Below are 16,423 nucleotides of genomic sequence, written 5' to 3' on the forward strand. Positions count from 1 at the left end.
TTCCCAGAGCCTCTGGCCTGCAGTCTGGACTGATCACCCTCTGGGTGCCATTCAACAAATTCTTGTTGAGCCAATGATGCACTACAGTGTGCTCGGCCCTGGCAAAACAAAGTGAACAAGGACATTATGATTTTTGCCTGCGTGGAGCTTACTATCTAACGAGATTCAGGAAGCAACGAGTTTTCCATTCCTAGTTATTTTCTGGGATCTGGAGTTGACTGCTGCCTATCATAAGATGGCACCAGGTGTATCTCCTGGGTATGAGAGGGCTGCTCCCAGTTTCCTCCCTGAGAAGCTCTCAGCCTCTAAGTTAGGGACTGACAGTGGCAACTACATATATACTTTCCCACCTTTTCTCAATTGGTCCCTGTCTCATGAAATGAAGCTAGAGTAGGAATTTTTTTAGTCCAGCCCCCGGTGCCCAATGGTCAGTTGAGGTTCTGGACTTAGATTCTGATGTTAGGCTGTATGGGGAGCAACGGTGAGGCTGGACAAACACTGTGATGAGAATGGGTCAGGGATTGTAGGAATATGTGATACTGGCCACACCTCTCTGGGGACATGCTGGACGCCAAAACCCCATGCAGAAGTCTAGAAATCTGGGCTGACCTCTGAAGAGGCTCTATTTTCTCTAAGTCGAGAGCAGAGTCTCAGATCTCACCTGTGCAACAATAAGACCACCCAGAGTGAAGGCACCAGAATAGGAGGAAAACAGGTCCAGGGACAAGAGAGTGAGAAACACACACACACATACAGAGAGAGGGAGGGAAAGAGGGAGAATTTACCCCAATGTCTAAGGAGGAGTTGGCTTGGGCTAGTGGGTATTTTCCAGCCAACTACGGCTCTCTGAAAAACAGGAGAGAAGCAGATAGGGCTAGAGTCCTATCCACCATAGACCAAGAAAATGAAGAGCCCACATCTATGTACCTTGTGACTGTAACCCCCTGAAAATATAGCCCAGTCAGATTTGGAAAGTGACCCAGCCTTGGAGGGTTTGTAGTTTCCTTTGATCAGGATCTTCACCTTGGAGAGTTGCAAGAGGGTGAGAACTGTGGAGATGAGCCAAGAGTGCCCCCTAGAGGCCAATAATTTAGTCTTAATTTTTTTAATACTATTCTGCCCCGACCCTCACCCCTACCAGCATTCATGAGTATTTAGTGAGAAACTGGGAAAGGCCAGTAAAAATAAAAATAACACTGTAGGTTAAAATCACCTAGCTCCCAATCAGGTAAAGATGAAGACCATGTCAACAGTTCAGCTTGGCCTAACTTTCTAACGACTGGCCAGCAATCAATTGGGACACAAAATGCATTGTGATTTATAGTTAGAACACTCTGCCTTCTTTATACTCTCCCTCACGCCACACTGCATGTGCCCATGGTCACTGGAGGCCTTTGAGGGGTTGGGCAGAAACAGAAGCTGCCTTCAGGGAAGAGGAGTGGCTGCGGAGGCTGGAGCCTAACCTCCAGGAGAAAAGAGGGCAGTGGGTTCTCAGGTTAGGTGTGAACTGGATCTAGAAAGAAGCCATTCAGGAGTGAATCCCCACGACAGGTCAGAACCAGGGGCAATGGTTCAGCCTGGGCCTGGGCTTCTTGCACCTGTGCAAGAACAAAAACCAAAGCAAAACAAGCAGCTCAAGGTCCTGCCAGGCATGGGGAAAAAAGCACTTTCAGAGTAAGGTCCTGGGGGTGGGGGCGTTGGGGGGTGTGGCGAGGGTGGGAGCAGAGCAGCCTCATGCCTACAGAAGTGGCAGCATGAGGTGGGGACACTGTGGCTTCTGCCAGGTGTGCAGCCTGGAGCATCCTGAGCTCTCAGGGGCAGAACAGATTCTGGGAGAGGCCCTAGGATTACCTGTGAGGCCAACGCTTAGGTTCTGCAGGCAGCACTCAGCCAAGGAAAACTGCATTGTGAGAACTCTTGACACTCCTCCCCCACGCCGGGCGTTCATTTCACACACCCGGGTTGACCCTGCAGGGGCTGGTGGCCTGGGAAATACTGTAATAATGTGAAGCAAGCCTGCAGATTTCCTGTTCACACTAACCTAGTGGAGATACTAATGGCTTCTCCCCAGGCGCCTGCACTGGCATTCTCAAGGAGGTGTGTTCTGGCTGGGGCTAGGAGGAGCTAGCTGCCAGCTGCCACCTGTGGCTTCTCAGGCCCTGAACCTAAATGCTCTGGGAAGGCGCCTACATGACACAGCCCTGGGCCTAAAGAGAATCATGCTCATCATTCCTAGGCAGACTCCATCCTGTCCTGGTTTCCTTGCAGACCCAAGTTTCCAGACAATTATCACTTTCTGTTTGTTTTCTGAATAATATCTTCTCACAAGACATGTAAATAGTCACACAGCATTTGAAAGCTGAAAGGGGAGTTAGACATACTAACCTTCTCATTTTACAGGTAAACTGGCCCAAAGTGCTTAAGTGCCCAGCCAGAAAGAGAAGAACTAGGAGTAGACTTCATGTACCATGGGTTCTGTTCTCTGAGCCTTCTTCATAGCCTCCTTCTGGGGTAGGAAGGGAGCCTCGGTGGCACCATTTGAAAGCTCTTAGCCGTGCTTGGTGGCAGGGCCTGCTCTTTGATATAGCCTTTCAGGAAGCCTTCTGGGGAGGCAACTGGCCCCTACTGCCCTGCTGGGGCTTTGCTGACTTAGAATGAGGCTGCTTAGCACCTTCTCCTCCTCAACTTTGGGCCTTAGCTGTAATTCCAGGCCACAGGATTAAGTGCTTTATGTACATTATCACATTTATTAACTCATGCTTTTCAGAAGTGCTTTTCCAGGTTATACACATTGATTCCATGTGTGATGCTAAATGGTCTGAGGCTTCAATCTTGAAAACGAGAGAGTGGGTGGGGGAAAGTCCACCAGAGGCTACTGGCCTTTCTTCCCAGCCTACAGAGCCAGCCCCTGAACCCAAGGTGCCTGTGTCTGCCAGGAGGCTCTGGGCATGCCCAATGAGTACCCAACCAGACACCCTCTCCACAAAGCCCACGGCAGCGCTCTTGCCACGTCACGCTGTGTTTCTAAAGAAAGCCCACATTTCCTTCCCACAGCCTATTTCCGCTGTTGATACCTTTGCACTGAGGCTCCCCACACACCTCAGGGAAGATATCGCACAGCTCCCTGTACATCTCCAGATGGGAAAGAAATGATCATCTGTTGCTTGCTTTACTATAAGTCAATCAGAAGTTATTTATTTCTAAAAGTATAAAAACACATATAAAAAGGGACTTATTCTCGGCCAGAATTAAGAGATAATGTCATCATAACAAACATCCCGGAGGGCAAAGCCACTGTGGTGAAAGTATTGCTCCCAAACCATGAATAATCTTAATCACCACTTTGCCTCAGACTCTTTAGAAGGCTACCACTTCTAAATTACACATGGACAACGAATTAAATTTTATTAAACCAGACTCATAAAAGTAAGGATTGTGCTTCTCCAGGTTGATAAAATATAATTCCAAGGCTCTGAGGAAAATAATCTTATGTCAGTCCCAGGGAACTTTTCTCCCCAGGAGTTGATTGGTTACTTTCTGTGGAAGAAAAGAAAGGCAGGAAAGAAGTCAGATACTCTGGCCATCAGGGGCAGACAGCCACTCCTTACCCCCCATGTGCCACTTAAAAGACCAGTGTGGTCTTGTTTATCTTCCTCAGCTACAGAAACTATGGTCATTATACAAAAAATACTTCCTGAAGTGTTTAGGAAAGATGATCTATATCACTATCTATTATTTCTATACAGATACAGATAATCTATAATCCTGACAGACTAACTCATCTATCGGTTCACAAACACACAAGCACAGTGAGAGGCCTGGCCTTCTGACGCTGACACCCCAGACAGGCCATGCGGAGCCACGGGCCTCCCCACCTGAGGGAGCCTGGCCCAAGCTCTGGGGTGTGCTCCAGAAGCAGTTCTCCAGTCCCACATCAGTCTGTGTGAACTGTCTTTTGGCTTCTGACTTTCAGAGTCCTCTGGGGTGAAGTGGGGGTGGGAAGAAAATGAGAACAGTGAAGGATGTGGACCTTCAGGCACAGCAGCCTATTTGGTTTCTCAAGGAATTAACTGGCAGCAAGTCCCCTGGCCTGTGAGGTTCTGGGACTTGCGGCACCGCTGATTCCACTGGGGCCATGGGGAGGAAAGAGTGGTTGCTTTGAGGCTCTGACTCCCCAAGTTACCAACTCTCAGGCTACACTTGGACATTTTCTAGTTTATTTTAAAAGTTCCAGAGGTATATGATTTACCCATAAGAGGCATAAAACTACCATTTGGGACTCTGGAATGAAAACGCAACAAATTTGATAGACTTGGACATTTCCACCATGACATCTAAACTGACTCCTAAGTATGAAATTTGGCTTCATTCCAAATGTATGCCTGGAAGATGCCTTCTTTAGATTTGCCTTTTTAGATTTGAAATCTAGTCACAGGTGCCTTTATCTTCCAAATTTTAGCAGTGGTCCAGTGCATTACAAGCTTAAGTTCACTCCCTAAATGTCACTAATTCAAACAGGTCAGATGTGTTTCTCTCAATTTCTCTTTCCCCTGATAAACCTGATCAATCCCGCTCTAGGACTGACTGACCTTTTTATATAGCTGGGCTCGCAGCCGGTATGACTTATATTCCGATCTCCTCTTTTCCTCTTCTCTCTTTTTCTGTACTTCTGGGAGCTGCTCATAAATCCTTAGAAATGGCACCAATGGAAAGGGAGAAAACAATGAGGTTATCAGACTACTACAGCAATGAGGTTATCAGCAGAGGCACATGATCTCTTTTCACCACATCTCCCTGTGAGGGGACTAAATGCCCCTCACAGACAAGCCCTGGGCCCCTGTTGTGTGCTCAGCTCCCTGTTAGACACTTAAACACAAAGAACCCCAGCCTGGGGTGCTCATGTCTGGAAGAGGAGACGGATAAATAAAAACATAATAAAATCCTGCATATAGTGGTTACTTCCAGCAAAGGAGTGAGACAAAGGGGTGGAGATGAACTGCTTTTCACTTCACATGCAAAAATGTATAGTTTCAATATAAGATAATGAACATGTATTACTACTATATTTTTAAACACAAGGGAAATAATGGGAAAGAGAAGTATATTAGTGGTTATAACTACAAAATGCTACACACAGTTACAGGAAAAGAAGAAACTTATTCTGACTGAAGGAGGTCAGGGAAGACGAGGGAGGAGATGAAACTTGAGGTGGGTCTTGAAGAATAGATAGGAGCAGAAAGGGGACAGGAGGAGAAGGGAGTACTGGTAAGAATGGAGTCTAAGCCTCACGGAGAGAAGTCTAGGGGAGCAGGTGGGAAGCAGATGGGGTGAAGGTGAGGTGGGCTGTGGAAGGTCTCGTAGGCATGTGAAAACCGTGGGCTCTGTCCTGTCAGGGATTGGGTGCCACTGATTTTAAGCACGGAGGAACACGATCAAACATGCATTTGATAAATACACTTTAATTGGAAATAATCTAAATTTCCAATAAAAGAACAGATTATGAAATATAATGAAATTATTACAAAGCATAAAAAAAGATGTTTCAAAGAATTTTTAATGATATGGGAAAATGTTCACAATAGTTGAGCAAAATAAAGCAGGCTACAAACCTGTATATACAGTATGATCAACAACTTGGGGGCAAAAAGGTGTGTGTTAATACAGGTCTCTGCAAAACCCTCACTCCTGCCAGAAACAGGACTAGTGTTAGTTATGTTTAGATGGAAGGATTATGATATTTATTTTCTTACTTCCACTTCTCTCTATATTTGCCAAAGTTTTCTATAATCTGTAAAAAAAATATCATTGAAAATGATGTAGAGGCTCTGTGGAAAATAGATTAGAGAAGATGAAGAGTAGAAGCAGGGAGAAGAGCAGTTCTCCATGAGTAGAGGCCAGCCCTCATCAAGGCAGTGAGGAGAGTGGGTTCCAGAGCAATCAAGAAGCCGAGTCTCCAGGACAAGCCAGCTGGCTGCATGTGCAGTCATGGGTAACATGGCTGGAGGTGATCAACCCCCAGCTTTCTAGCCAGGTGAGTGGGTGGCCCCAGCAAGTATGGGAGTGGAGAATGGGGAGTTCCATTTTGGACACAGTGAAGATGACTGCTAACTGAAAACACAAAAGTGAAGGTCAGGAGAGAGACCAAAGAGAAACAAACATGCATTTTTAAAGTCACTGTTGATGAAAACCACACTGAGATATCATCTCACACCTGTTAGAATGGCTACTATCCAAAAAAAAAAAAAAAAAAGCAAGAGAGATAACCAATGGTGGCAAGGATATGTATGGAGAAAAGGGAACCCTTGTGCACTGCTGGTAGGAATGTAAATTGGTGCAGCCTCTACAGAAAACAGCATGGAGGTTCCTCAAAAATTAAAAATAGAATTACCAAATGATCTGGCAATTCTACTTCTGGGTATACATCTGAAGGAAATGAAATTACTGTCTTGAATTGATATATGCACCCTTGTGTTCACTGCAGCATTATTCACAACAGTGAAGACACGGAAAGAACCTAAGTGTCCATCAATGGATGAATGGATAAAGAAAATGTGATATATGTGTATAGATAGATAGATAGAAATAGATATATAGATAGATAGATATAGATAAAGAAAATGTAATACACATACACACAAACACACACAATGGAATATTATTCAGCCATTAAAAAAAAAAAGGATATCCTGGGGCTGGCCCTGTGGCCTAGTGGTTAAGTTCGGCGCACATCGCTTTGGCGGCCCGGGTTTGGTTCATGGGCGCAGAACTCACCACTTGTCGGTGGCCATGCTGTGGCGGTGACCCACATACAAAATAGAGGAAGACTGGCACAGATGTTAGCTCAGGGCAAAGCTTCTTCAGCAAAAAAAAGGATATCCTTCCATTTGCAACAACATGGATGGACCTTCAGGGCATTACGCTAAGTGAAATAAGTCAGACAGAGAAGGACAAAACTGAATGATCTCACTTATATGTGGACTCTAAAAACATCAAACTCCTAGAAACAGAGAATAGAATGGTGGTTGCCAGGGGCTAAGGGATGGGGGGAATGAGATGTTGGTCAAAGGGCACAAACTTCCAGTTACAAAATGAATAAGTTCTGGGGATCTAAGTATAGGATGGTGACTCTAGTTAACAATACTGTGCTGTATACTTGAAATTTGCTAGGATAGAACTTTAATGTTCTCACCATAACAACAACAACGACAACAAAATGATAATCATGTGAGGAAAGGTGTTAACTAACCTTATTGTAGTAAACATTTTGCAACATATATGTGTATCAAATCATCACGTTGTGCACCTTAAACTTACGCAATGTTATATGTCAATTATATCTCAGTAAAGCTTGAAAAAAAAAAAGTCACCATTAAAGAAGGGATAACAAAAGCCACTGGAAAACAAGAGTTATCCAAAGGAGAACATGTGGCATGAAGAGAACATCTGCTTGGACCAGAAAGAGTGTATTATAGGGCTCGAAAGCTGGGAGCCAGGCTAATCAGAATAACCAGAAACTACACTTTGTAAATGGCTCCTTGAAAGCAATTATGACATTGTATTGCAGACAAAGACACTACATATTATTGGAACTGTCTGTCCATTGGCTTGTGGTCTGGAGTCAATTATCTTTCATCTCTGGTACCTAGTCCAGTATCCAGCACATACTCAAATATTTGCATTAATAAGTTAGTGAAACAACTTCTCTTGAAGGACACATTGGAAGAAATGTTTCCAGTTAAATGAGTCAAGTTGTCTCTTCTCCAAATCCTTTCTTCTCACCAAAAATCTTTAAACACCTTTGGTAGAGGTAGGTGATGAGAAAAGAGATGAATAACACAGAGATCCAGAGATACGAATCCTTCATACGATACAGTTGAAGGAGTAATGGATGGTGAGCCCACTGCCAGGCTCTGACCCCTGTTCTGGCCCTGACTTGTTGGGCTACTTCCTCTCTTTGGGTTGCAGTTTCCTAAAAACTAAGGGTGGACTAGATGATCTTTAAGATCCCTCAGATAGAAGTGGATGGCTTCCTTGAAAAGAGGCCATATCAGAAATAAAATTGAATAGAAGCACTCTAATGAAAATGCATCAGTTTAAAACCTGAGTTTCTTCCCAGAAGATGGGTACTTCATCCACTCCTACAACTATATTTATGTTTTAAAGCACTGATACCTTACAGAAGATGCCCTGCCTATCTTCCTGTAGGCAAGCTTCATAGTCCCCTATAGCAAGGAATCCTCTTGCTGAGGTGATAGTGTAATTAGCTGCCACACAATAAACACTGTGTAATTTCCCCTAACTAAATTTTGTGACAGTTAGAGTGAAGCAATACTTCTCAAATCTTTTGGACTTAGGACCCCTTTATACTCCTAAATATCGAGGGTAATTTTGGTCAATGTGGATTTTATCTATTGATACTTACTGCATTAGAAATTAAAACTAAACATTTTAGAAATACTTATTTCTTAATTCATTTAAAAATAATAAGCCTGGGGGCCGGCCAGGTGGCGCAAGCGGTTAAGTGCGCGTGCTCCACTGCGGCGGCGCGGGGTTCGCCGGTTTGGATCCTGGGCGCGCACCAACGCGCTGCTTGGCGAGCCATGCTGTGGCGGCATCCCATATAAAGCTGAGGAAGATGGGCAGGGATGTTAGCCCAGGGCCAGTCTTCCTCGGCAAAAAAAGAGGAGGATGGGCAGATGTTGGCTCAGGGGTGATCTCCTCACACACACACACACACACACACACACACACACACAAATAATAATAATAATAATAAGCCTGTTACATGCTAACATATAAACTAAATATGTTTTCCAAAACAATATTTTATTTTATTTATTTATTTTTTTGTGAGGAAGATCAGCCCTGAGCTAACATCCATGCTAATCCTCCTCTTTTTGCTGAGGAAGACTGGCCCTGAGCTAGCATCTATTGCCAAGCCTCCTCCTTCCCCCCGCCCCGCCAAAGCCCCAGTAGATAGCTGTATGTCATAGTTGTACATCCTTCTAGTTGCTGTATGTGGGACGCGGCCTCAGCATGGCCGGAGAAGCAGTGTGTCGGTGCGTGCCCGGGATCCGAACCCGGGCCGCCAGTAGCGGAGCGCGTGCACTTAACCGCTAAGCCACAGGGCCAGCCCCCAAAACAATATTTTAGTAAGAGTGGGACTATTTTACATATTTTGCAAATCTCTTTAACATTTAGTTTAATAGAAGACAGCTGGATTCTTTTCTCTGCTTCTGTATTAAATCTGTGGTTATATGTTGTTCTGGTTAAAGTACACACTTAAAAAAATCCAGTTTACACACATAGCTAGTTGGAAAAGAGAGGAGTATTTCAAGATTCTTTTCAAATAATTATTGATTTTCTTGATACTACACCAAAACTTGACAACTGGTAGTTTTAAAAAAATTAGTTGCAGGGTGGAATCTGAAACCATATCAGTGACCTGTTTCTACTCCATTACATAAACAGAGTACATCAGTCTACCTTGCACTTTGAACGGATATTCTATCCATGCCTGATTTTGTAACACCATACAATAGTCATTTGGAAAATCCTGGTCCAGTGAGTTATGCAGTTCTTCCAAATGCTGACATATTTACTTATATAATATGAAAAACATCACAGTTGTTAACGTCACTGATGATCTCATCGGAAAACTCTAAGTACTGGGAGGCAGTCAAGCTCATAATGGTTGACACAAGTTTTCTAGAATTCTATTCCTTGCTTGAAAGCTCAAAATTTCTCTTTGGCAATAAATACTGTCAGCTGTTTTCCCTGAAGTGACAGATTCACTTCTTCATTTTCAAGAAAATGTCTGTCATACACCCAAGTTGGAATAATCAGTTTATCTGTCATTCTTTCAAGTAAAAGCTGTGTTCCATGAAAAAGGCAGCTAGTTCAATTCGCTACACAAACCACGGTGTCAGTGCTTTTCCTTGAACCAATCACCTCTTCTGGAATGCAGCAGGAGTGCTTTACGTGTACTTCCATTAACTGCTGGTGTGTGGCTGTGAAGAATACAACGCCTCCTAGACCAGCACAGTTTGGTGCCACTGTCTCAAATGGTGCTAAGGTACCAGCAGTTTTACTCCTCCCCCCTTTACTTTTGCATCATCAGTGCAAATGCCAACACAGTGAAAAAGGCGCATAACGTCCTAGTCTTATTTTGAAATTCGTTTTGACCTGGCAAATCCCCTGCAAGGGTTTCAGCAACTTCCAGAGGTCCACGAACCACACTTTGAGAACCACTTGATTAAAGCATCCCTTTGAATTACCCATAAGGAAAGGGTTTACTCAATGGAGAGCAAAAGCAAGATTTCAAGAGCAATGCTTTAATTACCTAAGATAAATTGCTTTCAAGCACCATGCCGACTATAAAACTGTTCTTATTAAAGGAGGTCTCTAATGAAACCCTAAAAGGTAACCCTTATCTTAGTTATTCCATGGCATTCTCATGATCAATATATGCATATCTCTAATTAATTAATGAATAGCTAACGCATGCAAAGGCTCAAAATTTAAAAAGTATAAAAAGGTGAAAAATTAGTCTTTCTCCTACCTCTGTATCCTAGTCACTCAGTTCTTCTTCCCAAAGGCAACCACTATTACCAATTTTTTGGGTATCCTTCCAGAGAAATTCTATGCATATAAAAGTATATGCATGTATACCAGCACAAATACTTCTTTTTAAAGACTACAAATGTAGCAATGTACACATGCTTCTGAAACTTGATTTCTTTTTTAAGCTTAGCTTAATGTGTCTTGAAGAATATTCCATTATTTCTCACTGTACTGGATAAACTCCTAGAAATGAGATTGCCTAGATAAAGGGTAAGACCCCAAATAAATACTTAATTTTATTTCAAAATATTCTTTATTTATATTTAGGTTTCTAATAAAGATGAGCCTGACTAAGTCATGCAAATTAGTGGAGATTCTTTGTGTCTTTTGTGTATGAGTCATCCCCACCATGATCTGCTATCTATTTTTCTTTTCTTTTTTAGTGCCATAAGTGAGAAACTACTTTCACGACTAATTTTCTCATAATGTTTTAACTTGAGCCTAATGCTTTTCTAGGGGCAAGCCAGAGCTTCTGACCACTTGGTGGCCTGATTTATACTTTTATAATTACTCTTATTCTTTTGGCCTTACCGTTTAGACCTCTGAATCATTTCCTTCTTTCCAATAGGCCTGTTCTTCTCAGCAGCCAAGAAGCCTAAGCAAAAGAAAGGGTTTTCAGTGGATAGTGACTTAATAAGGAAGGGTGTGTTGCTCAAGCGCTGTGAGAGGGAGCTGCTAGGACTTTGTGCCCCTACTCTGAGCTGGCAGTGCTGGGTGGTGAGCAGTGGCCAAGGCCAGGGTTAGACTATGGTGACTGTCACAGCAGCCTAAGGCTCCCGAGGACACAAAATGCCGTGGCACAGACTAGACAGTGTGAACTGAAACACTGACCAGTTTATAGTAAGGCTGTGATGAAAGTGTTAGGTAGCACTTGATAGTTTTCACAGCTTTCATAGATTTTATTGAGATCTTACACCTAGCATAATTGTTAAGAGCACAGACTCTGGAGCCAGACCACCTGGGTTCAAATCCCAGCTTATTAGGTATGTAATCTCGGGCAAGGTACTTAATCTCTCTTTGCCTCAGTTTTCTCATCTGTAAAATAGGGATATTAATAGTATCTACCTCAGAGAGGTGTTGTAAGCATTAAACAAGAACAGTGTCTGGGCAAAACGTAAGGGCTACATAAGTGTTTTTATTCTTATTATTGCCACCCTATGAGGTAGGCAAGCCCGGAATCAGCCCCATCTTTAAGGGAAAAAACATGATACTTTTGGAACTAACTTGCTCACGGACACAGAGCTGGTTTATAAAAACACCACTCTCAATGCACACTCTCGTCTTTAAGATGCAGTGACAGGGCAAGAGTAACTGGCCTTATTTGGATCACAAAAGTGCTGAGAGCTAAATGGGGCAGGTCTGCTATCTAAGGAGATTGAGTCTCAGCAAGCAAAAAGTCCCTTTCTGTCCACGTAACTGGCCTGGAGTTGAGCAGTGCTCCCTAGCATGAAGCAGACCTGGCCCTCTCTACCCAGGAACAGGAAAGTGAACAGGTGGAGTGTACCTCTCTTAGGGAGCGGACGCATGGGGTCCCGGTAGCCCTGCCATTCTCTCACAGCGTTGAACAGTGCCTCCCGCTCACTCTGTAACATGTTCTGCAGCTTCCTCTCCTGGACTATTAACTTTAGGCGCTTTATCCTCTCCCTAGAGCGGGAGATGAAGTCAGGTCTATGAAGCTGAAGTGATTCCTGAGGAGGAGAAAAAGCCCCCGACCTCACATTAATGATGCAGTCTGTTCTCCAAGGGCCCAGAAAAACAGTACCTGCCCAACAGATTTGGAGAGCCTGGTTCTAAAGCACAGAAAATATCTAGAGGTGAAGAATAATCTAACAAGTCTCTGGGGGGGAGAGCTCCAGTAGGGAAATCAGAGGAATCAAAGAAACTCTTTTGGAATAAGCCAAGAACTAAGATTGCGGAAATTACAATTCTCCCAAATGTCAATGGGATAGAGCTCGGCCCGTTGTGCTATTTTAAATTTCCCTTCAAACAAATACATCATTAAATAACATTTCCTTTAGCTCCCAAGGTACATATAAAACAGAGACTTGGTGCCTTTTAAAGCCTGCGTCAAACAGGAATAGGAGTTATGTAAACGGAGGAACAAATGTGAGGTTGACACAAACATCAGGCTGCCAGAGCACTCCACATGCAGGTATCCACAAACCCAATGAGCAGCGTTACAACATCCTCCCTTCTATTGCCTTGTCGCCAGATACTGACGGTGATGCGTGATTTAGAATGGTTAATAGTAAGGCAGCCTTTGATTAATGACGAGAATGAGGACAGATGAACTGTGGAGGTGCTAGAAACGAGGGTCACGTGACCGTCCTTCAGACGGCCAAGTCACAGATTTAACTTCTTTGCATCTTGCCCTTTCTTCCCCCTTAAACACATGGCTAAAATTAACTCAACGTCATTGCACCTGTAGGGTTGCTCTCACAAATGGCCTCAGTGGATCTCTGCCCGGGCCTGCTGGTGACCCGTGGCTGGCCATGTGTTGTCTCTGCCAGTTCTGTTCCCGTAGTGGCTCCCTCCAGGGTTTGGTGCTGGTTATTGGTGCAAACCAGGAGACACCAGGGCCACGAAGCTTGGGCAGGTTTTCCTTCTTAGGACCAGACTTCACATTTTCCACAGGAACAAACCATGTAACTCCTATAGGAAATATTTTTAAGAAAGATTTTTCATTTTTCTCACCAGAGATGTGTGTAACATAGGCTCTCAGGGGACTCGGCTGCCAGAGGCCACCAGAATGCCCTGGAGACTGCTTAACTGCAGGCATGACTCTGTAATTGTAATTCTAGATACTGTGAAAATTTGCCAACTGGCGCTGGGGGGAGATGGGGTCAACACAGAGTCATTTAGAAACAAAGAATTTTAGCACTGCAAGAGACACGAAATTCACTGGTTTTTCTGCTACAGAACCGGGAATTAGAAACCAACCTTCACGGCAACTCTGCTTGTTCTTCCATAACCTTTTGTCCCCAAGATAATTGGTAAGGAGCCTTTTCTCTTCTACTTTTCCTTCTGACCAGGAAGTCACATCACTGTCCTCTTCTCTAGCCTCACTAGAACTTGGAGTTGGAAAAGTCATCCCAACATCTCGAGTGTGTTTTCTGACACCATTCACAATCTCCAAGTTACCTGAGGGGAAAGATCACAGATGTTTCTGGGAGCAGCCTTGAGACTCAGTTGGCAGGTATATTCAAGACAGTAATTGAAAACTTTTAAGCCTTCAAAAATGCAGGCTACTGCCTCCTCTGGGTGGGGTGGGGGGCTGTGAGGGAGAGAGAGGAAGAAAGAGAAGGAGGGCGGAGAGAGAGAGAGTGAGAGAGAGAGAAGGAGGGAGAAGAGGGAGAAAGAAAGAGGGTTTTTATTCCTAAGTCGGTTTAGATATTAGAGGGAAAGAACTACTAATATAGATTCAATGGGTAAAGGACTTGAGCTCTGATCCCAAGTGAGGAAGACAGTAAATGCTTATAGTCCTACTGCCAGTCACCCAGGTAAGGAAGAGGTTGATAGAGGTAAAGACAAGACTTGAGGGGGGAAAAAATCAAGGGGGAAGTTTATTTTTATTTTATAAAATCAAAAGATATAGAAAGGCATAAAGCGAAAAGCCTCCTTCCCACTCCTCTTCTCCACTTAGTTTATAACCCCATGATTCCACAGAATTTTTTGTGCACATTCAAGCAATTCTCTTCCTTTCTCTATTTTTTAAATACATGTAGTTGCATGCTATACACTGTTCTGTACCTTGCTTTTTCTTTTTAATTATATATCTTGGAGATCTTGCCATATTAGTAGAGAGAGAGCACCCTTATCCTAAGTAGGATTTCATTATATGAATGTACAATATTTTATTTTACTACTTGGCTATTGAAGGACATCTAAGTTGATTTTAATTTTCTGCTATAATAAACAATACTTCAATGGTTAATTCTGTACACTTGTTATTTTGCACATATGCACAGTATGTCTATAGGCTAAATTCCAAAAGTAAAAGTGCTGGATCAAAGTAATTTTGATAGAAACTGCCAGATTGCCTGTCATAGGGGTTGTACTCCCAACTCACACTCCCACTAGAACGTATGAGAGTACCTATTTCCTTACACTCTTGCCCACAAACTTGCTATCAAACTTAGATTTTTGCCAATCTGATAGGTGAAAAATGGCATCTGAGTAGTTTTAATCTTCATTTCTTTTATTATGTGAGGTTGAGTATCTTACATTTAAGAGCTACCTGTATTTCAATGGAAATGTTTAAATTCAAGTAATTTACCTGCTTGTATACCCTTGTTTAACATATGCACATGTTGCTTGTTGCAAAGGGTAGAGCTCGAGCTCCAGAAACTACTGGTAGAAGATGAAATAGAGTCAGAAGAAATCATATGGTTTGCCACCTGGAAAAACAAAAGAGACTCTGTTATCATTACCTGCAGTCAATGGCACAGTTACCCACAGGATAAGAAAACATACAAGTCACCAAGATCCCTTTCTTATCCAATTCAAATTGTTGAGATGAAGTTGCCAGGGAGCTTGTGACAATGTGAACATGCTACCACATAATTTGTAATAGGGAGGAGAATGCTGTTATTGTTGGATAAGGGCCTGAGCTGTTTCAAGAAGGTAAGACAAAAAGACTGCGTATGCTCCCAGGACTTGAAAAAACTCTGAAAAGGATGCTAGCCAAAGATTAGCCTGGTGGGTCTTCAGAATGAAATTCTGACTTGGCACCTGCATAAAATTTTGACGAGAGATGAAGAGCGCTGGGGATAAATAAAGAGAGTGATGAGCTACAGTGAGTGCTTTCCAATAAGTTCAGACTCAGACACTTAGACAAGTTTAAATATACAGAGAGCTGAAAGGCCCCATGAGAAGTCCTGAAAAAGCAGAGAATTGCAAAAAGCATCCAAGAGCCCCAAAGGCCTTTTTTTTTTTTTTTTTTGTGAGGAAGATCAGCCTGAGCTAACATCCATGCCAATCCTCCTCTTTTTGCTGAGGAAGACTGGCCCTGGGCTAACATCCGTGCCCATCTTCCACTACTTTATATGGGATGCCGCCTCAGCATGTCCTGACAAGCAGTGCCTCGGTGCGCGCCCGGGATCTGAACCGGCGAACCCTGGGCTGCCAGCAGCGGAGCACGCGCACTTAACCGCTACGCCATGGGGCTGGCCCCCACAAAGGCCTTTTTCGTTATGTTCAGAGCAAGTAGAGCAATGAAGGGCAAGTTCATGGATTGAAGTTGATGGTGGAATGTTAGTGGATGACAAAAAGATTATCAAAATAGAGTTGAACAAATATAGTATAAAACTGTATTGTTTAAACTTCCTTATCATAAATCTCCTGGGGGAGGGGCCAAACCCAGAACAATGAATTGGAATCTCTAGGGGAGGGGTCTGAGCATCTATATTGAATAAATGCCAGGTGATTGTCTACTTAAGCAAGTTTGGTAGAGGTGAATTGAAGTCCAAGTCAGGAAATGAAACGGAGAGTATCTGCTCCCCTGAACTAGATAAACTTTATTCCAGGGGCTTTGCAACAGAATCCTGGAGAAGAGGAACTTTGTTAGATGTCTGGGGACAGAAAATGTTTTTTTTTTTTTTTTTTTTGTGAGGAAGATCAGCCCTGAGCTAACATCCAATGCTAATCCTCCTCTTTTTTGCTGAGGAAGATTGGCTCTGGGCTAACATCCGTGCCCATCTTCCTCTACTTTATATGGGATGCCGCCACAGCATGGCTTGACAAGTGGTGCGTCAGTGCACGCCCAGGATCCGAACCGGTGAACCCCAGGCCACTGAAGCTG

The 16,423-nt window shown here is 43.4% G+C and overlaps 1 protein-coding gene across 8 annotated transcripts in view; it reads right to left on the reverse strand.

Moving 5' to 3' along the window:
* Nucleotides 1–3,388: 3,388 nt before the first annotated feature.
* The window catches only part of ALMS1 (ALMS1 centrosome and basal body associated protein), a 228,084-nt gene continuing 215,049 nt past the window's right edge, over nucleotides 3,389–16,423 (reverse strand). For 6 of the 8 annotated variants that reach the window (XM_058550936.1, XM_058550939.1, XM_058550935.1 and 3 more), the window contains 7 exons: nucleotides 14,900–15,020; nucleotides 13,564–13,764; nucleotides 13,046–13,275; nucleotides 12,128–12,311; nucleotides 11,155–11,218; nucleotides 4,590–4,689; nucleotides 3,389–3,537 (listed from right to left, as the gene is read on the reverse strand). In XM_058550936.1, coding sequence (XP_058406919.1) covers nucleotides 3,493–3,537; nucleotides 4,590–4,689; nucleotides 11,155–11,218; nucleotides 12,128–12,311; nucleotides 13,046–13,275; nucleotides 13,564–13,764; nucleotides 14,900–15,020 — 945 coding nt within the window. In that variant the 3' untranslated portion in view covers nucleotides 3,389–3,492. Of the gene's footprint in view, nucleotides 3,538–4,589; nucleotides 4,690–6,771; nucleotides 6,920–11,154; nucleotides 11,219–12,127; nucleotides 12,312–13,045; nucleotides 13,276–13,563; nucleotides 13,765–14,899; nucleotides 15,021–16,423 lie in introns of those variants that run through there. The other 2 variants (XR_009221653.1, XM_058550938.1) reach the window with 2 other exon arrangements.

Source organism: Diceros bicornis, chromosome 12, assembly GCF_020826845.1.
Source record: "Diceros bicornis minor isolate mBicDic1 chromosome 12, mDicBic1.mat.cur, whole genome shotgun sequence".
Lineage (NCBI taxonomy): Eukaryota > Metazoa > Chordata > Mammalia > Perissodactyla > Rhinocerotidae > Diceros > Diceros bicornis.